Here is a 22675-nt window from a genome sequence, read left to right on the forward strand (position 1 = left end):
TGGTGCACAATCAACTTTTCTGGTGTTGGTCCACTGTGTTTTCTGAGGTCCAAGGTTCTTTACGGAACCGTTTATACCAAGAAGTTTTAGAGCACTTAATGCTTCCTGCTATTTTTAAAAGTGTGTTTAGTGGAGAGACATATTTAATTTTCCAACAGGAGTTGGCACAACACAGTGCCATTACGTTCAAGCCTATGTTTAAGGACCATGGATCCCTGATTCTTAATTGGCCAGCAAACTCGCCTGACCTTAAACCCCCATAGAAAATCTATTTCATTGGGAAGAGGACAATTTCATATGCCAGACCCAACAATGCATTAAGAGCTGAAGGCCACTATCAGAGCAAGCTGAAATATCTTCAAAAACAATGATATTTTAGTTTAGACTGATCGAACATATGTATATTGCATTGCTGCAGTAAATTCAGGCAAAGGAGCCCCAACTAAGTATTGAGTGCTGAGACACTGCTCATATTTAAATAAACATACTGGTGGTGATTGGCCCAGGTTTCTAAACCATCTTAAAGCTTTGTATTGGTCTTATAGTTTATGTAATGCTTCTGAGATGTCGTGAATTTGAGATTTTCCTAGTTGTCAGTTAGCATCAATCATCAAAATTAAAAGAAATAAACATTTGCAGCCTATCAGTCTGTGTTTGTAATGAATGAATATAATATGCAAGTTTCTGTGCTTTTTGAATGGAATTAGTGAAACCTAAAAATCAACTTTTTGATGATATTCTATTTATAGATGACCAGCACCCTGTATATTGCAGAATAGCACAATTGACCTAGGACAGATCCTTTGGCTCCATACTTGGTGATAACAGAGATGACTCCCCGTTTAAAACTAAACAAAGTGGTTAGCGATCAGATGTACTTCTAAAAACATAGTAAAGCCTTACCTTGGATACCTGTTTCCATAAAAAGTAACTGGGTAAAAAACAAAGAAATTTTTTTTAATTTAAAATAAAAAAGCAAGCCTAGCCCAGGTGACAAAAAGCAATGCAAAAGTAAAATAATGCATTACTTTCCATAAAAAGTAACTGGGTAACGCAATTAGTTTCTTTTTACAGAGTAATGCAATATTGTAATGCATTACTTTTAAAAGTAACTGTCCCCAACAATGGTCTCTGTGTTTGTGATATCCTGTAGAAATAAAGATGGATTATTTTAGTCATCAAAATTGTGAACAGCTTTAAAGGAAAGAAACAAAAATGTGCTGACATGCTCAATTTGGTATTTGATGAAATATGGTCTGGACACCAAACAAGAAGTGAACATTGTGTGTCCACATCTGGAGGTTACACAAGTGTTTAACGTAAATTAATCATCCAAATCCACTCCTCAGTGGAACTGAATTGCATCACTTCCTCATAACATTAAATTTGTCTGGGATTAAACTAAACCTGTCATCATCATTTACAGAAAACCTCATATGACAACAACAAAACATCTCATGATAGGGTAATAATAATAGGATAAAAGTTATAAATAAATTTGAAAAACTGGACTTTTACATTTTATAATATTTGAACATTTCCAATTTCCACTGAAGTAAAAAGTCAAAATCTGCAGCCTACAGATGATTGCTTTTATTTTTTTTATTATAGTTTTGTCCCTCATGTATATGTTCATACCATAAAGAAATTATCAACATATCTAAAAAAAAAATTAACAATCTAAAAAAAATAACGCATCTTATACACCTGTTTCTCCAAACTTACATTTACATTTAATCAAATACAACCAATCATACAAACTAAAAAACAACCAAAAAATAATTACAAATGAGAACAATAGAAGCAATCAGATCAATGAGAGAACAACAAAATTAAAGGAGATCAACGAATTTTTTGAACTAATTAAACGGTAAAAATGCAACATGCCATGACAAGTCATCGCATGTACTCAGTTTTAGTCTAGCACACGAAACTCATAGCAAGACGCGTTCTGTTTTGCGCTTTCCAAATTCCCAAATTTCCCAACTTCCCTTAAAGGGAATGAAAGATGAGAGATTGGTTTTATTGCACATTACCGCCCAAAAAAGAACTCAAAGAGAATAGGGAAACCCGTTTAGGACCATTGCGAAAGAAAACGTTTTTTCCGTCGTTAAAAAAAAAAGAAAAGAAAACCTGGCCATGAAAAGATCGTTTAAAATAGAAATATCTGCAGCCTAGAGATGATTGCTTTTAATTATAGTTTTGTCCTAGTATTAGTTCATTTGGTCAAGTGCTGGCTAAAAAGAGTTATTTTTTACATCTTTAGATGTTTTTTGAAAATGAAAACTTATTTTGTTCTGCATTAGATTTTTTTATTTTTATTAAAATGGCAATTATGACCTATTGAATAGGAGGTAAGATGCATATTCGATCCTGATTTTATTAAAATGAGGCATCACTTACAGTAAAAGGATCAGGTTGAACTTGCTTCATTTCAGTGAGTCATTTGGTTAATTTTAACTTTTCTGCAGCTCATCAGTAGCACTTCCTCTAAGAGACACTATAAACTTCAACCTGAACACAAGTTTAACCTGAACACACATTCAACAAGCTCAAGAATGAAGACGCTGCTGCTCTCACTGCTCTGTAAGTTTATTTCTGTGTGATTGAGTGTGATTCTGTCTTGATCAGATGATCTCAATGATCTGTTTTCTGTTTCTTCAGGTCTGTTTGTGTGGAGTCAGTCCTCAGAAGCTTTAACTGATCAGCAGGTGGTTTTAGGACAGAATGTGTCTTTAGCCTGTGAGTACAGATTAAAAGGCGTTATTTGGTTTGTAATGAAACTACCAGCTCGTCCAGAGATGATACTGCGAACCTTTGGATCAGAAAAAAAGACTGAATATTACGATGAAAAATTCCGTGAGAAATATTCAGAAGGAGACAGAAGCCGCTTAGTAATCAATAATGTCAGTGTTGATAATTTAGGAATTTATTACTGTATAAAACCAGGCTTTGCTCTACAGATCAGTGATGGTATCAGACTGCACACCACTGGTAAGTGAGAATCTTTAATACATCAATAAAAATATTATTATTTAGGCATAATTGTTTTGCAATCTTAGTGGCAAGAATGAATGCCCAGTTTAGGCAATACATTAAATGTACTTTACCTGTGCTTTTCTAAAAGAAATATGAATAGTCGAAGAGGAATGATGAAAAAGCCTGTACCTCACTGGTATACATCTGATTATTATTTGTATATCATCCCTATTTTTAATTGTAAATTAATTTGTATAAATGATAATTATTGTTTTATCATTTTTTAGAAGTCTGAGGTGAACTTCAGTGAGCATTAGAGAGGAGTAACATCCGTTCAGACCAGCAGCACTGTTCCTCCTCAGATCCACTGACAGATCCTGAATATCTAGAAGTTCAGCTGAACTCTGTATATGAAACACCTTCATACTGAGACATTGTGTTGATTTATCTCTGTTTGCTTCAAATGATCAAAATTTTTTTTTTTGCAAATTAGTTTTTGCCTGTTTGCAATAAAAATGCCTGAAATCTGTCTACAATGAAAATGTAATGTAAGATTTAAAATACCCTTTTCTTGTGCAATAAATCAACTTTGTAATGTTTTAGATTGTTTGTTTACTTCTCATTTTGAATTTGTAGCTAAAATCAGATCCATTAAATGATATAATGGGATGCAGTGACAGCAATTATTATTCACTCTCCTAACTGATCATGTGACAATGAAAGTAATATCTGGATGCAACAAACAAGACTGATAATAACTTTTCATCACAACTTGCTGGGGTAATTGGTTACTGTTCATTAACTATAGCTGATTTGTGCCTTTGTGGCACCACTTTCCAAATGCAGTGGATCTTAATTAGTTAAAGGCCCCTGAAGTGTTTTTCTCCCTCCTCTTTTACTGTATAATGAATACATAATCATTTGAAGTTGCTAGAATTATCTGTACTGTTAGCGTATCACAACCTGTAGAAATGACGTGTTTCTGTATTCTAAGTTAGTTTGAGGATGGCTTCGCTTACTCATTTTCTATAGCCTTTGGAAGTATGGAGGATAGTAAGTTGTCAAGTCAGTTCAAGTTCAATCACATCTTCTTTGTGGGAGTGGTTTACTTTTTCTACTTAAGTTCTGCAACACTTCTGCTCAGATTCACAGTAAAGTTAACCTCCTTACTGCATATGAATTAAACAACCAGAGAATGAGGATGGTGCATCTTTTACTCTTCTGTAAGTTGAAGTTAATGCAAGATTTTGTTCTGTTTTTATTATTTTATTATGTCAGGTGTTGAATTGCTGTGTAAATAGAAATAATCTGAATGATCCGTGTTTTTGTGTAGGTCTGCTGGTGTGTCAAACTACAGAGAGTTTAACTGATAAACTGGTGAATTTAGGGGAAAATGTGACTTTAGACTGTCAGATTGATGTAAGAGACATTTATTGGGTTTTCCAGAAACCGTCAGACGCTCCGGTGATGATACTGCGAACTTTTACATCAGATTCTACAACACACATACAAGACAAAAGACTGAAAGACAAATATTCATCACTAACTTTGAGCCTTTTATTAATTAATTAGTAATGTAACTATTAATGAATTAGGAATATATTATTGTGTAAATCGAAACAAAACTCTACAGGGCCGGGTTTCCCGATAACGATTGATCTTAGCGCTTACCAGCGTTTTCTGCGAGTAATTTTACGATCGTTCGTTATTGTGTCACGTCACGCCCGTTTCCCAAAAATGCACGTAAAGCAATCGCACGTAGCTGTGCTTTAAGTGCTACTTAGGAGTCGCTATCCGTTTGTCAAGTGCTGAAATGAATGGCTCTTAATTGTAGTACACGATCGTTTATTGAGATGTTAACCTAATGCTGCGTTCCAGACAGACAACTTGGATCTATAATACAATACAATATTATATTATAGTGTATTATGCTTTACATAATAATATATAATATACTTTATATACAGTATAGAGAGAGAAAGAGAGACCTTATTTCCGGGTGTAATACATAGATGGTATTCCTGCACGTTAGCAAGTCACTGACATATTTTTTCCCCCCGAGTCTTTGAGGCATTTCCTACATTACTTATTTTATTCGTCTTTTTTTCTTCAGTCATTTAATTTAGATTTTCAATTCTATCTTCCCTTCCCTAATTAATTATTTCATTTATAAATTAATAAAAAAATAAAGAAAACGAGTCATAAAGTGTACAATAAAGCACAATCAAATCCTTATATTATAATCACATTGCACTTGAATCAAGTTTAAAACTGCAACCCTGAACGAAATAATAATAATAATGATAATTACTATTACTATTATTAAAAAAACTGACAAATACGATTACACCACATAACATGTAGATCTACGATGATTTTCAGGTGCTACTTAAGTTACAATGCTTTTGGTAAACCACAAATAAATACTAAGAAAATAAGTACGAAATATTTCAAAAAATTAACAACATTTTATACCAATGATGTAAATTTAATGCTAATATCAATGTATTAGACTTGACATCATTGGTAAGGGTACATAACATTATCTGTTGTTATCTATGAATGATCTAAACTAAATTAACACATACCACATTACACAGTAAAATAAATATTTATCCATCATTTACATCCGGAAGACAATGCATGATGCATATTAATAATTTAAATAAAACAAAACTATTATATCTCTTAAGCTACTCAAGATCAGAATCAGACAGAACTGAACTATCATTCACAACATCGGAAAACACAGCAGGCTCTGATTGTGTTATATGTTATATTGAACATTGTGATGTTTTCTGCAGTGATAGGTGAGAATTCAGAGCTCTACATATCATATAAAATAATGATGATGATAATAATAATAATAATGTCCTTTAAATGTTTTTTTTTTTTTTGTATTACTTGATACGTTTTGCTGCATTACTGATGAATTTAATAATATTTAATCAGAAATGTTGGTGCTGTTTAAGGCCTATTTCAAATCAAACTCCAAGCGTGTAAAAAAGGACACCAACAATGTCAAGATGAAGAACTGGAGCAGCTTTACAGCACAAATGATGAAGAGGTACGACGCTCTTATTCAGAATTCAGTGTGTGTTTAGTGAATAGACTCTTTCTACTTGGACATTAGAAGCTCATTTATCTTTTGTTTTGTAGTTTTCTGAAGTGGAGTTTCGTCTGTTTCACCCGACCAACAACACTTTTCTTCCTTTTCAGCATGAATTTATTTGCTTTCGTTTTGATAAATAAGTCTCGTAAATAAAGTCCGTAAGTCTTGATTCTGTATATTTATTTTGAGTGGCTTCATTCTCTGACTTTGGGCTTTTATAATAATGTAAATAATAATGTAAAATTAAGATTTTTTAATGTTTTTGAAAGTCATAAAATAGGAAAAAGAAATATTATGATCTACTATAATTTCAATTAACTGTTTTATATGAGAATATATATGACAGGACTGGTTGCTTGTTTACATTAAGTATGATATATGTAAATGCTTATTTGTTTGCTCTAGATTTGTTTATGTGTGGTGTTAATATCCAAATTGTAAGTTTATGTTTTAAGGGTTTATTAACATATTTCAATGTCAATAAATAGGCCTATATACTGGCAGCATATAAACTTATATAGTGCTGTAGTGAGTCTTCTGGTTTCTCAAGTCATGAATATCAAGTCAAAGTCAAGTCACCCTTGTATTACAAACCCATTTTACTTTCTTCCATTAAACACAATTAAAAGAATAAGTTAAGCACATTGTTGGCTGAGAGTCTCAGAACAGAAAAACTGAATGGTTACTGAGACTGTCAGTTCTTGTACTCCACAGAAGAAATAAATCATTTATTACACACAGGGAAAGTTATTTTTTTAATTGTAGACTCACTTACGCAGCTGCTGTCTGTCTTCAGTTTAGACATGATGAGATGCTTATTAACTGAAAAGTACCTTCATGTTTTTTCGACTCGGATATCTTCTGTATATGTTTGTTTAGATGAATACAAACAGAGCAATGTTTTATCTCTGTATGTTCTGCGTCGAGAAAGCATTTTAGCATCGAAAATTGCCTCTAAATGGTGACAGCGCCCTCTATCAGTTGATTTTAGTAGCACAGTTTGATGAGGCAAACCGGAGATTTAGCAATAAAATAGTTTAGACTACATTATATTTTTAACAAACGCGTTAAAAATCATCTCATGTTTTTGAGATGTAATACACCAAGTTTTATTTCGAATTACACTGGTTCGGTCCTGAGTCCTGTGAAAGCTATTATTTTGTGTCAATTTCTGTGCCAATATATACATTTGTATTATTTCTTTGGTCAAATCTGGTAAAGATATGAGTTTTAGAAATTAAATGTAGCCTAAATTGAGGTGATGTCAACTGATTACTTAAAATCTTTGATCGTCTTGTAAGTCCAGAAGGCTTAACCTGCAAAATTAACAACAGAAATATTCAATCATTTATTTTTGTAATTAGGCCTACATATTAACAACATTTTGTATGATTCGTTCAGTCAAAAGAATCACAGGTCCAAGAAAAAAAGGATTCTGAGAAATCAATCTTGCATGACAGCTGACCATGTTTTGCAAACGTTATGAAATCTTTATTTCTTAAAGGGTTAGTTCACCCAAAAAGGAAAATTCTGTCATGAGTTACTCACCCTGAAGTCATCCCAAACCCAATAAGACCTTCGTTCATCTTCGGAACACAAATTAAGATATTTTCGATGCACTCCGGGAGCTCTTTGACTCTCAGCAAGGGTACTACCACGATCAAGGTCCAGAAACGAAGGTCTTACGGGTTTGGAACGACTTCAGGGTGAGTAACTCTTGACAGAATCGTCTCAGAACTATTCCTTTAATGTTATCTGAACATTCAAAATATCCACTGTTTACATTTTCTTTCTTTCCTGGTTATACAAATGTTAAGGGATGAATAAATTTTTTGATTTTGCAAACATTTTGGAATTTTTTTTTTAATGTCCCCTGAACTTCCTGAAACAAGTAGGCTAATATATATATATATATATATAATATATATATATAAAATATATATATATATATTATCTATAAAAACCTAGATGGAACCTCTACTGATGACACCTATGAATGAACATGCTACTGAATCTGTTTGTTCATAACTGTAAAAGAACATTGCCAAAATGTCCTCTACTATTTGGGTTGTTTTCAGTATACATGTTCCAGAGTATGAAGAAGCAAGGTGGCTACAAAGACTATGTGTACTTGTACATGAAACATACATGTAAAAAAAAACTCACACCTGCTAATGTGAAACTAGGTCAGCAAAACCACATGCCGGTGCTGTCAGAAAACACCTAGACATATGGCTGACAAGATTGGTCAGACGTTTTGTTAAAAATAAATAAATAAATCGGCTTCAAATTAAAATTAATTTTAGCTACCAATATAGCAATTGAATTAATTGAAAGTAAAACCTATTGGCAGCTGAAATTACTTAACCAAAACAAACACTTTATCTCATGCACTCTGATCTTCTTAAATGCTTTAATAACAGTAACCAGTCTGGTCAGTGCAAGTTCAGCATCTACATCCTCTTTTCAGGGGTGTATGTTGGTTTCTTTCTAATTTTTTTATGCACATCTGTGGTAGCACTTCCTCCAATTCATAGTTACGTTTTCCATCTTACTGCATATGAGCAAAACAACCAGAATGAGGACGGCGCAACTTTTACTCTTCTGTAAGTTACTGAGTGTAATTTCTGTCTGATCTTCACATGACTGAATAGTTTTCAGAGTTGAAAGAGTTGTGTTTTATCTTCACAGGTCTGCTGGTGTGTCAAAATACAGAGAGTTTAACTGATAAACTGGTGAATTTAGGGGAAAATGTGACTTTAGACTGTCAGATTGATGTAAGAGACATTTATTGGGTTTTCCAGAAACCGTCAGACTCTCCGCTGCTGATACTGCGAACTTTCTCATCAGATTCTACATCATCTTATGTACAAGACCAAAGACTGAAAGACAAATATTCATCACTAACTTTGAGCCGTTTATTTATTATTAATATAACTTTTCATGAATTAGGAATATATTATTGTGCAAAAGCAGCCACAACTCTACAGATCAGCAATGGCACCAGACTTTACATCAACGGTAAGTGTGTATAAAATCATCATGACAAATCAGTTTGATCTGTTGTTATATTTATGAATGATCTAAAAGTAGTTATTATGATCATATTGCATTCAATTTGTATTTTAACCTTTATTTCTATCAGAGATCTAGGAAATATAAATGCATGTTAGGTATTTCTAACACTGAACCCTTGTATTTTCTGTGTTCAGGAAGCTGCTCGAGATCACAATCAGACAGAACTGAAAAATAACTCGCAACGTCAGACTACACAGCAATCTCTCATAGTTTTGTGCTTCATACCAAATATTGTGATGTTTTTGGCAATAATAGGTGAGATCTCAGGTTTCTACATGTGTAATATATTATCTTTCTTTTAAATGCGTCTTACTACATTCCTTTAGTGATCAGTTATACAAGGTTTAATCAGAAATGTTGGTGCTGTTTAAGGCCTGTTCCAGATCAAACTCCAAGCGTGTAAAAAAGACACCAACAATGTCAAGATGAAGAACTGGAGCAGCTTTACAGCACACATGATGAAGAGGTACGACGCTCTTATTCAGAATTCAGTGTGTGTTTAGTGAATAGAATCTTTCTACATGGACATTAGAAGCTCATTTATCTTTTGTTTTGTAGTTTTCTGAAGTGGAGTTTCATCTGTTTCACCCGACCAACAACACTTTTCTTCCTTTTCAAAAGCCGAAGACAAAACCTAGACAAACATCCTAGAGAAACCTAGAGAAAGATCAGCTCATATAGTCTAATAGAAGTATGTATATTGTGTTAAATAATGAGTGAAATATTGTTAGCTGATGTTTGTTACCTAAACATGCATGTAATACAAAATTTGCAATGTTTTCAGCATGACTTTATTTGCTTTTGTTTTGATAAATAAGTCTCGTAAATAAAATCCATAAATCTTGATTCTGTATGTTTATTTTGAGTGGCTTCATTCTCTGACTTTGGGCTTTTATAATAATGTAAATAATAATGTAAAATTAAGATTTTTGAATGTTTTTGAAAGTCATAAAACAGGAAAAAGAAATATTATGAACTACTATAATTTTAATTAACTGTTTTATATGAGAATATATATGACTGGACTGGTTGCTTGTTTACATTAAGTATGATATATGTAAATGCGTATTTGTTTGCTCTAGATTTGTTTATGTGTGGTGTTAATATCCAAATTGTAAGTTTATGTTTTAAGGGTTTATTAACATATTTCAATGTCAATAAATAGGCCTACTGGCAGCATAAACTTAGCCTATATAATGCTGTGTGCGGTAGTGAGTCTTCTGGTTTCTAATTGTATTTAATGTATCTTCATTGTCTTGTTACAGTTTGTTTTCTCACAGCTGTGGGTTAGTTGGCTTGAACTCTGGTCTGGTTCAAGTTTTTGTAAAAAGACACACGTGGTGAAAAACATCAGCGCAGGGGCCTCTCAGTCTTTGCATATTTTTCACTTTATCACTATGAAGTGTTTTTGCTGGTTTCCTATATTTTTATTCTGATTTCAGCTCAGATTGGTCTTAACTCTTTGACTGCACATCAGTTAAACAAGCACAGAATGAGGGCGGAGCGGAGTGTTTCGTTCCTGAATAAATCAACCGTTGAAATGATTCAGTTCAATCGCAATGACTCACTTATTAACAGTGACTTGCTGACACATACTGGCCATTTTAATTTCACATTTAAAGTATCTTTTGATTTTTTTTTTAATAATTAATTTCTTATATTTCAAATGAGTATTCAACATTTTATGTCTTGTATTTCAAAACATTATTCATGCATGTGTAACTGCAGCTTAAATGCATTCTTGTCCTGCACTAAACAGTCTGTAAATACATCTAAATACCACTTCAGATGAAGCTTCTGCGTTTCCTCTGCATTGAAAAGATGAGTTTGTTGATACTGATTTGCCTGGTAACAGCCCAAATGTCTTATTATTCTAAATAAGCCTACTGATTCCTTTTGTACTTAATTAAAAACAACTAGTTTGAGATTAATAGGCCTATCCCGGGGTGGTTTTCAAACTCAAAAATCTTTAGTTCTAACCCTGCTCCAGCAAAAATGAAAATTATCATGTAGTTTTCAAATAAACCTAAATGATTAGATTAACTGGATTAGATGTGTTTAATATATCTAAACTGTGCAGGACCGTGGCCCTCCAGGAACTGAGTTAGACACCCTTGGCCTGTCCCATTTTTGCCTCCATCCCACTGTTAAAATGTAACTAAGTAATTTTTACTCTGAGTACATTTTAAATGAGCTACTTTTTAATTTTACTTGAGTAGATTTTTAGACTGGTACTTTTACTTGTACTTAAGTAAAATTTCATTAATGTAATGGTACTTTTACTTGAGTAGAATATTTTCGTACTCTTTCCACCTCTGGTTACTACCACGATCAAGGTCCAGAAACGAAGGTCTTACGGGTTTGGAACAACTTCAGGGTGAGAACTCTTGACAGAATCATCTCAGAACTATCCCTTTAATGTTATCTGAACATTCAAAATATCCAGTGTTTTAAAAAAAAAAATTCTTTCTTGGTTATACAAATGTTAATGGATTAGGTCAGCAAAACCACATGCCGGTGCTGTCAGAAAACACCTAGACATATGGCTGACAAGATTGGTCAGACGTTTTGTTATAAATAAATAAATCGGCTTCAAATTTACATTTATTTTAGCTACCAATATAGCATTTGAATTAATTGAAAATAAAACCTATTGGCAGCTGAAATTACTTAACCAAAACAAACACTTTATCTCATACACTCTGATCTTCTTAAATGCTTTAATAACAGTAAACAGTCTGGTCAGTGCAAGTTCAGCATCTACATCCTCTTTTCAAGGGTGTATGTTGGTTTCCTTCTAATTATTTTCTGCACATCTGTGGTAGCACTTCCTCTCCAATTCGTAGTTAAGTTTACCATCTTACTGCATATGAGCGAAACAAGCACAGAATGAGGACGGCGCAACTTTTACTCTTCTGTAAGTTACTGAGTGTAATTTTCTGTCTGATCTTCACATGACTGAATAGTTTTTCAAGGTTGAAAGAGTTTTGTTTTACCATGTGTTTTATCTTCACAGGTCTGCTGGTGTGTCAAACTACAGAGAGTTTAACTGATAAACTGGTGAATTTAGGGGAAAATGTGACTTTAGACTGTCAGATTGATGTAAAAGAGATTTATTGGGTTTTCCAGAAACCGACAGACTCTCCGGTGATAATACTGCGAACTTTCTCATCATATTTTACAACATCTTATGTTCAAGACCAAAGACTGAAAGACAAATATTCATCACTAACTTTGAGCCGTTTATTTATTATTAATATAACTGTTCATGAATTAGGAATATATTATTGTGTAAAACGAAACACAACTCTACAGATCAGCAATGGCACCAGACTTTACCTCAATGGTAAGTATTTTAAAAATAACATTTACAATTGACACAAAAAAGTATGAATATATTCATAACTATAAATTATCTAAAAATGATTTATTATATGTTTTGCTGCAATGAATGTATGCTTTTACATTTAAGTCTATCAGAGGCATTTAATCATATTTGGCATTAAAAACCTAAAACTGATGAGCGTTCTTCTATTTAGACTGTCAGCAGGAACAATCATGTGAGAAAACACTGGAGTTGTACAGGATTTTGACTGTTACATCCATCCTACTGAATTCTGTGCTGATTATTGCAATAATAGGTGAGGTTTCTGAGATACAATCACTTTGAAAGTACAAAAAACATGATGGCATGTTCAAATTAATCTGCCCGGTAAATTAGGTTTAGTGCATTCCTTTCTGAAAAGTTTTGTTTGAAGTGTACTCAACTATTGTTTCATAATAACATTGATTTCATGATAATATAACTTAACCAAAATGTAATGCACTATACTTTAGGTATGTTAATGATCAAACTTAAGAAGCCAAGAAAAAGTCGACGACAACCCCAGAATGTCGAACCAGAGCAGATCGAGGACTTAAACACTGCACAGGTAAGACTTATATTGCTAATTCAATTGACATTTAAATTCATAATACAAAATGTTTCCAAAATTTTCAGGCAACAGCTAAAATGTCTCATCAAGTTATTCTATTGTTTCTCTAGTAAACTCATTAGTTGTGAAATGTAAACATCTTAAGCAGCTGTGAAACACATACAACTTGCTAACATAACTCTACTAGATGTTCTACAAACTTACAAATGTTTTACAAAATCATCCAAATGTGTTCATGTGTGTGATGAAGAGGTTTATAAAGTGGCTAATTTCATTCTTATTGTTCTCATAGTATTCCGAAATCGAGTTACCCACATATTCCAGAAGAAAAAATCCCATTCAGACAAACGACACTTATGAACTTCTTCAGAAGCCAGAGCTGCATCCTAGATCAACACATGCAGAAATCATCACATCATACAACATAAAAAGTTGATAATGAGGCAGTCTGACACCTTCTGTGGGTGAATCCTTTTCGGTAGGATTAAGTTTTATAAATGTTTCTGTCACTGTTTGAATGAAACCTTGTTATTTGCTTATTTATAAAATGCATAATTTGGATGTGTTTTGCTACCAAATACCTTAGACATGTTAACAGATCAGTCTTGATTAATGTGGTTCAATGCATTAACATTAAATTACAATGGACAGTTTGTTTTCTCACAGCTGTGGGTTAGTTGGCTTGAACTCTGGTCTGGTTCAAGTTTTTGTACAAAGTCACACGTGGTGAAAAACATCAGCGCAGGGGCCTCTAATATCTCAGTCTTCGCATATTTTTAATTTTATCACTATAAAGTGTTTTTGCTGGTTTCCTATTTTTTATTCTGATTTCTGCTCAGATTGGTCTTAACTCTTTTACTGCACATCATTTAAACAAGCACAGAATGAGAACGGAGCAGCTGCAAAAAATCCTGATTCATAATCACAACGTCATTTAATGAAATCAAATACACATAAGATAAAGAAAATGGCTTTGCTGTGATTTCGGCTGTATTTGCATGTAAAAATAAAAGTTGGCAACACCGTGTCCACGCTCTTATGTCATCTCTCTCTGCTGGCCTGCTGCGTCACTTGGTTAGGATACGGTGCGTTCAAATACAAACATATATTTATTCAACAAAAGAGAAGTTATTTCAAGTCATTTAACTCAATTTCGAGTCAAGTCTCAAGTCATGAATATCAAGTCAAGTCATTTGGTTCAACACTTTGGTTCTTTTTCAAAACTCCCCAAACACAAAAACCTACACAAACACAATGAAGTGTAAATTATAAAGTCTAATAGAAATATATTCAGCTAAATTTTGCTTGCTTGTTGCTTTTTTTCCAATTAAATGTATTAATACAAATGCAAAATAATTAAAATTCAAAATGTTAAAAATTTAAATTAAAAATTCTAAATAAAAAAAATAAAAAAAAAAAAAAAAATAATTGTTATTATTATTATTATTATGGTTGTTATTATCGATAAATGAGTATACATTAAAATATTATTTCACCCAAAAATAATTTTTTGTCATCATTCATTCACGGTTCACCCTTGTGTTGCTACAAACCCATTTTATTTTCTTCCAGTAAACACAATTAAAAAGAATAAGATAAGCACAATGTTGGCTGACAGTCTCAGAACAGAAAAACTGAATGGTGACTGAGACTGTCAGTTCTTGTACTCCACAGAAGAAATAAATCATTTATTATACACAGGGAAAGTTATTTTTTTAATTGTAGACTCACGCAGCTGCTGTCTGCCTTCAGTTTAGACATGATGAGATGCTTATTAACTGAAAAGTACCTTCATGTTTTTTCGACTCGGATATCTTCTATATATGTTTGTTTATATGAATACAAACAGAGCAATGTTTTATCTCTGCATGTTCAGCGTCGAGAAAGCATTTTAGCATCGAAAATTGCCTCTAAATGGTGACAGCGCCCTCTATCAGCAGAATTTAGTAGCACAGTTTGATGAGGCAAACCGGAGATTTATCAATAAAATAGTTTAGACTACATTATATTTTTAACAAACGTGTTGTAATACACCAAGTTTTATTTCGAATTACAATAGTTCAGTCCTGAGTCCTTTGAAGACTATTATTTTGTGTCAATTTCTGTGCCAATATATACATTCGTATTATTTCTTTGGTCAAATCTGGTAAAGATATGAGTTTTAGAAATTAAATGAAGCCTAAATTGAGGTGATGTCAACTGATTTCTTAAAATCTTTGATCGTCTTGTAAGTCCAGAATTCTTAACCTGCAAAATTAACAACAGAAATATTCAATCATTTATTTTTGTAATTAGGCCTACATATTAACAACATTTTGTATGATTCGTTCAGTCAAAAGAATCACAGGTCCAAGAAGAATAGGATTCTGAGAAATCAATCTTGCATCACAGCTGACCATGTTTTGCAAACGTTATGAAATCTTTATTTCTTAAAGGGATAGTTCAACCAAAAATGAAAATTCTGTCATGAGTTACTCACCCTGAAGTCATCCCAAACCTGAAGACCTTCGTTCATCTTCGGAACACAAATTAAGATATTTTTGATGCACTCCGAGAGCTCTTTGAGTCTCAGCAAGGGTACTACCACGATCAAGGTCCCGAAACGAAGGTCTTACGGGTTTGGAACGACTTAAGGGTGAGTAACTCTTGACAGAATCATCTCAGAACTATCCCTTTAATGTTATCTGAACATTCAAAATATCCAGTGTTTTTAAAAAAAAAAAATTCTTTCTTGGTTATACAAATGTTAAGGGATTAATTCATTTTTTGATTTTGCAAACATTTGGGATTTTTTTTATTTTTTTTTATGTTCCCTGAACTTCCTAAAACAAGTAGGCTAATATATATATAAAAAAAACACCTTAGATGAACCTCTCATGAGAGAACTATGAATGAACAATCTGTTACTAAAACTGTTTGTTCATAACTGTAAAAGAACATTGCCAAAAGGTCCTCTACTATTTGGGTTGTTTTCAGTATACATGTTCCAGAGTATGAAGAAGCAAAGGTGGCTACAAAGACTATGGTGTACTTGTACAGAACATACATGTACATGTATAAAAACTCACACTTGCTAATGTGAAACTAGGTCAGCAAAACCACATGCCGGTGCTGTCAGAAAACACCTAGACATATGGCTGACAAGATTGGTCAGACGTTTTGTTATAAATAAATAAATAAATAAATAAATAAATCGGATTCAAAATTAAATTTATTTTAGCTACCAATATAGCATTTGAATTAATCGAAAATAAAACCTATTGAAATTACTTAACCAAAACAAACACTTTATCTCATACACTCTGATCTTCTTAAATGCTTTAATAACAGTAAACAGTCTGGTCAGTGCAAGTTCAGCATCTACATCCTCTTTTCAAGGGTGTATGTTGGTTTCCTTCTAATTTTTTTCTGCACATCTGTGGTAGCACTTCCTCTCCAATTCGTAGATAAGTTTACCATCTTACTGCATATGAGCAAAACAAGCACAGAATGAGGACGCCGCAACTTTTACTCTTCTGTAAGTTACTGAGTGTAATTTCTGTCTGATCTTCACATGACTGAATAGTTTTCAAGGTTGAAAGAGTTATGTGTTTTACCATGTGTTTTATCTTCACAGGTCTGCTGGTGTGTCAAACTACAGAGAGTTTAACTGATAAACTGGTGAATTTAGGGGAAAATGTGACTTTAGACTGTCAGACTAATGTAAAAGAGATTTATTGGGTTTTCCAGAAACCGACAGACTCTCCGGTGATGATACTGCGAACTTTTTCATCAGAATCTTCATCATCTAATGTACAAGACCAAAGACTGAAAGACAAACATTCATCACTTACCTTGAGCCGTTTAGTTATTATTAATATAACAGTAAAATAATAATGAATAAATTAAAAAATAAATCAAAAACACAACTCTACAGATCAGCAATGGCACAAGACTTCACAGCAATGGTAAGTATTTCTAAATCATATTTACAATTGACACAAAAAAGTATGAACATATTTATAACTATAAATTATCTAAAAATTAGTTATTATATGTTTTGCTGCAATAAATGTATGCTTTTAAGCATTAAAACATAAAACTGATGAAAGTTCTTCTGCTCAAACAGAATCTGCCCAAGATCAAAACCTAACTGAAGAGAAACATCAGGAACAGTCATGTTCAAACAACGAAGAACAGGGATCATGTGAGAAAACACTGGAGTTGTACAGGATTTTGACTGTTACATCCATCCTACTGAATTCTGTGCTGATTATTGCAATAATAGGTGAGGTTTCTGAGATACAATCACTTTGAAAGTACAAAAAACATGATGGTATGTTCAAATTAATCTGCCCGGTAAATTAGGTTTAGTGCATTCCTTTCTGAAAAGTTTTGTTTGAAGTGTACTCAACTATTGTTTCATAATAACATTGATTTCATGATAATATAACTTAACCAAAATGTAATGCAACTATACTTTAGGTCTGTTAATGTTCAAACTTAAGAAGCCAAGAAAAAGTCGACGACAACCCCAGAATGTCGAACCAGAGCAGATCGAGGACTTAAACACTGCACAGGTAAGACTTATATTGCTATTCAATTGCCATTCAAGTTCATAATACAAAATGTTTCCAAAATTTTCAGGCAACAGCTAAAATGTCTAATCAAGTTATTCTATTGTTTCTCTACTAAACTCAGTTGTGAAATGTAAACATCTTAAGCAGCTGTGAAACACATACAACTTGCTAACATAACTCTACTAGATGTTCTACAAACTTACAAATGTTTTACAAAATCATCCAAATGTGTTCATGTGTGTGATGAAGAGGTTTATAAAGTGGCTAATTTCATTCTTATTGTTCTCATAGTATTCTGAAATTGAGTTACCCACATATTCCAGAAGAGAAAATCCCATTCAGACAAACGGCACTTATGAACTTCTTCAGAAGCCAAAAGCTGCATCCAGATCAACACATGCAGAAATCATCACAACATACAAAGTTGATAATGAGGCAGTCTGACACCTTCTGTGCATGAATCCTTTTCGGTAGGATTAAGTTTTATAAAGGTCAATATGTTTCCGTCACTGTTTGAATGAAACCTTGTTATTTGCTTATTTATAAAATGCATAATTTGGAGCAAATACCTTAGACATGTTAACAGATCAGGCTTGATTAATGTGTTTCAATGCATTATACAATGGACAATATGTATTATGTTTTAATCCTGGGTTAATGTTTTTGAATCTTCATGTTCAAGTTTTTGTACATAACTAGTTGTGAAAAACATCAGAAGGGGCCCTTATCTAAGTCTTTGATATTTTTCATTATCAATATGAGTTTATTTGGTTTCCTATTTTTTAATCTGATTTCATGCTCAGTTTAGTCTTGACTTTTAGTTGGTCCCCATCACTGGCCAAGCACAGAATGTTTAGGAGCAGCTCTCCCAAAATCTGATTCAGCTGACAACGTATTTAATGAAATCAAATACACATAAGATAAAGAAAATAAAATTAGGTCTGTGATTTCGGCGACTTTTCATGTTGAAAAAAAAGTTGGCAAAAAAAACGCTCTTATGTTATTCTCTGCTTGCCTACAAGTCACTCGAAGGTTACAATTCAGCACAAAATGGGAAGATAAAAAACTCATGGTCAAGTCTAGAATATGCAACACTGACTTAGAGTACACAAACACAATGAATGTTGACATGCTTCTATCGTGTGAACAGATTGGTAAAAGTGCTACTTTCTGTTTCTGAAAAACACAATAAAAACATACCAATCTAGAGAAATAACAGCGAAATGTCTACATGCATTTTTTTTCAAAAAAAAACTAGTGTTAGAACTGTCTAGGGTTAAAATGGTTTCAGAAGCTCTTTCCAGCAGTGTTTTTTGTTCTTTCTGAACATAAATTCATCAGAATAAATAGTCCGAATTTTTTAACGAGCTTCTAATAATCCTGCTTGTAGCAAGTAATAATAAATATTATGCATCTGAAGCTATTACTGCCGCAATGAGTATACAGTCAAAAGATTAGTTCAACCCAGCGCGGGCGCGCGCAATTCACGGTGCACTGCGTCTGCTCTGTTTTAGCACAGCGGCTGAAATAAGAAAGCTGCGCTTTCAGTTAAGAACACAGATGTGTTGCTTCTCTGATTTTGTCAGTTCTTGCAAGTACAGCCAAATAAATCATTTATTACACACACAGCCATTGTTTTTATCTTATGCGTAGCCTCACGCATTTTGCAAACGCCGGCACGATTATAAATCAGGATTTTTTATGCAGAAAAGTAACATCTTGGAAGGGAGAGCTCGGTTATCTTCTGTATATAATGGGTCATGTTTCAAACACTATTTTTATATTTATGTCGTGCGTCTGGCAATCAGAAACAGCATCGAAAATTGTATCATTGGTGAACAGTTTTGAGAATTTAGCTGATTTCAAAAGCACAGTATGTGGCACACCGGAGATTTAAACAAAACAGTAATCAGGGACGGACTACCCATTAAATGTTTTTTCCTTGTCTCTAATAGACATGGGCAAAGTGCTTTTGAAAAGATATGCTATGACACGCGAACGGTTGCTGTTTAACATGACTACCGTCTGCGTGTCCGAGTTGAACTCTATGGTTTCACTAATAATAAAAATATTATTACATAAAGCATCCATATTTGTCCATGCCCATGTTCTGATTAGATTAAAAACTTGAAGCGGTTTTCTCTCTCTGCGTCCAGGACTAGGCTGCCTTAATTAAATTAAGATATTTAAGCAACTTTTACAAAAATGCCTTGGAAGAAAATGTTACAGGTGTGCATCTTGACACAGAACAATGATTTTTAAGATATGTCAGAGCAAGATATTTTCAGTTGAGGCAGCTCAAACATGGATTTTAGTCTGGGACTAGCTTAAGCCTAATCTGGGAAAAGTATTTAATTTAAGGTACATTTAGAACAGATAAAAATGTGTGATTGAGTTGCGATTATTCACAAGTTAACTCATGACAATCATGCGATTAATCGCAATTATATTTGAATTGATTGACAGCCCTAAGTTGAAATGACTAAAAAAAAAAATGTAGGCTTACACTAGTAACTCATCAGTGGACTTTCCTCGTCAATAAGAGGCTATATTTAGTTTTCACACTTTTTCTCATTTTTACTAATTCAAGTTTTTATGCTAAAAATCGTTTTCAAACTGATTGTCTTTAGAAAAGTTTAGATCACATTTTCATTTTAGCTGATAAAGTATCATTTAAGGCCCGTTCACACCAAGGACGATAACTATAAAGATAACGATAAAGATATAGTTCTAAAAATCGTTTTCAGTATTAAAGAACAGCAGAGTCCACACCACAACTATAACAATAAAGACAAAGAAAAACGATATAGTTGGAATCACTTTCAAAACGAATTTTTTTCCAGCTGATGAACGATAAAAAATTGACAGCCAATCAGAATCCATCCTGCTGTAACGCGCTCGAGAATTTAAAGCGGCAGACGAGCGTGCGCTTAAGGCCCGTTCACACCAAGAACGATAACTATAAAGATAACGATATTAGAGTCCACTCATGACAATCGTGCGATTAACGATATATCTTCTGTTTGATTCTAAGCGCACGCTCGTCTGCCGCTTTAAATTCTCGAGCACGTTACAGCAGGATGGATTCTGTATAATAATTAATTAATTATTTATTTATTAATTATTCTGTAGAATAAACAGAAGATATCGTTCGCTGGTGTGGACACTAATATCGTTATCTTTATAGTCAGGCGTTGCCGGGGAACGTTCTTGGTGTGAACGGGCCTTTATAAGCTGAGCACTGCTTTGTTTACAGGCGTTGCCGGGGAAACAATAAATGTGCATTTTCAACAATCTAGTCTGCAGTTTTTGTTCAGACCAATGTGAAAATTCACCCGCATAAATCCGTTTTAAATATCAGTTCAGAAATTCACCCACATAAATCCGTTTTATGTGAAAATTTTTAAAGGTTCAATAAATCCGTTTTAAATAATATAATAATTTTATACTTCCGACTTTTCAATTGCTAAAATGGTTTAAAGGTTCAATAATGTGACTAAATTCATCATAAATTTAATAATTTTTGTTTTTTGTTAAAAAAAATTGTATCTCAACAGTACAACAATGTGGCACATTGTTGCTATTTCGTGCATCTACAAAATGAATGTAATAAAAGTGTCTGCTAAATGCATAAATGTAAATGTAATTGAAAGGGGTCCCATTCATACATAAAAAATGTAGAAATAATTGTTTTATTTTCGAATTACACTGGTTTCGGTCCTGAGTCCTTTGAATTGTCTGTGCAGCAGCAAGCATTTGGTACGACAAAAAAATGTGGCCTAAAGATCTTCTTGTAAGTCAAGAAGGCTTAAATCTGCAAAATTAACAAAATTACGTCAATATTATTCAATCATTTATTTTTTGTAATTAGGCCTACATATTACCAACATTTTGTATGATTCGTTCAGTCAACAGAATTACAGGTCCAAGAAAAATAGGATTCTGAGAAATCAATCTTGCATCAGAGCTGACGATGTTTTGCAAACGTTATGAAAACTTTATTTCTTAAAGGGATAGTTCACCCAAAAATGAAAATTCTGTCAAGAGTTACTCACCCTGAAGTCATCCCAAACCTGAAGACCTTCGTTCATCTTCGGAACACAAATTAAGATATTTTTGATGCACTCCGGGAGCTCTCTGACTCTCAGCAAGGGTACTACCACGATCAAGGTCCAGAAATGAAGGTCTTACGGGTTTGGAACGACTTCATGGTGAGTAACTCTTGACAGAATCATCTCAGAATGATCCCTTTAATGTTATCTGAACATTCAAAATATCCAGTGTTTTCAAAAAATGTTTTTCTTGGTTATACAAATGTTAAGGGATTAATAAATTTTTTGATTTTGCAAAATTTTTTTTTTTTTTTTTTATGTTCCATGAACTTCCTAAAACAAGTAGGCTAATATAAAAAAAAAAAAAAAAAAAAAAAAAAAAAAACTTAGATGAACCTCTCACTGAGACAACTATGAATGAACACTGTGTTACTGAAACTGTTTGTTCATAACTGTAAAAGAACATTGCCAAAAGGTCCTCTACTATTTGGGTTGTTAACATTACAAAAAATACAAAGTATTAATAATAAAAGGTGTACATGTACATGTATAAAAACTCACACTTGCTAATGTGAAACTAGGTCAGCAAAACCACATGCCGGTGCTGTCAGAAAACACCTAGACATATGGCTGACAAGATTGGTCAGACGTTTTGTTATAAATAAATAAATAAATAAATCGGATTCAAAATCAAATTTATTTTAGCTACCAATATAGCAATTGAATTAATTAAAAATAAAACATACTGGCAGCTAAAATAACTTAACCAAAACAAACACTTTATCTCATACACTCTGATCTTCTTAAATGCTTTAATAACAGTAAACAGTCTGGTCAGTGCAAGTTCAGCATCTACATCCTCTTTTCAAGGGTGTATGTTGGTTTCCTTCTAATTATTTTCTGCACATCTGTGGTAGCACTTCCTCTCCAATTCGTAGTTAAGTTTACCATCTTACTGCA

At 33.1% G+C, this 22675-nt stretch overlaps 1 protein-coding gene and 2 long non-coding RNA genes across 3 annotated transcripts; all 3 read left to right on the forward strand.

The window, feature by feature from the left end:
- Nucleotides 1-8627: 8627 nt before the first annotated feature.
- Nucleotides 8628-10134, forward strand: LOC109047207. The gene is made up of 5 exons (XR_006157916.1): nucleotides 8628-8697; nucleotides 8783-9116; nucleotides 9304-9424; nucleotides 9542-9635; nucleotides 9728-10134. It is a non-coding gene; the product is annotated as an uncharacterized LOC109047207 (long non-coding RNA).
- A 1619-nt stretch (nucleotides 10135-11753) lies between these two features.
- LOC109047217 lies at nucleotides 11754-14416 on the forward strand. The gene is made up of 5 exons (XM_042749844.1): nucleotides 11754-12086; nucleotides 12186-12515; nucleotides 12709-12810; nucleotides 13007-13101; nucleotides 13397-14416. The coding sequence occupies exons 1-5, from the start codon at nucleotides 12059-12061 to the stop codon at nucleotides 13538-13540; spliced, it is 699 nt and encodes a 232-aa protein (XP_042605778.1). The 5' UTR covers nucleotides 11754-12058; the 3' UTR covers nucleotides 13541-14416.
- A 2870-nt stretch (nucleotides 14417-17286) lies between these two features.
- On the forward strand, nucleotides 17287-18264 carry LOC122141517. Its single transcript, XR_006157860.1, has 3 exons — nucleotides 17287-17371; nucleotides 17569-17663; nucleotides 17955-18264. It is a non-coding gene; the product is annotated as an uncharacterized LOC122141517 (long non-coding RNA).
- The last annotated feature ends 4411 nt before the right edge of the window (nucleotides 18265-22675 follow it).

Source organism: Cyprinus carpio, chromosome B22 (genome assembly GCF_018340385.1).
Source record: "Cyprinus carpio isolate SPL01 chromosome B22, ASM1834038v1, whole genome shotgun sequence".
In the NCBI taxonomy this organism is placed as follows: domain Eukaryota; kingdom Metazoa; phylum Chordata; class Actinopteri; order Cypriniformes; family Cyprinidae; genus Cyprinus; species Cyprinus carpio.

Excerpts from the sequence above, each read along its gene's own strand:
- LOC109047217 (XM_042749844.1), top strand. The coding sequence starts at position 12,059 with ATGAGGACGGCGCAACTTTTACTCTTCT. Across the intron at positions 12,811-13,006 it reads GCTGATTATTGCAATAATAG|GTATGTTAATGATCAAACTT; the intron begins GTGAGGTTTCTG and ends ACTATACTTTAG. Across the intron at positions 13,102-13,396 it reads AGGACTTAAACACTGCACAG|TATTCCGAAATCGAGTTACC; the intron begins GTAAGACTTATA and ends TTGTTCTCATAG.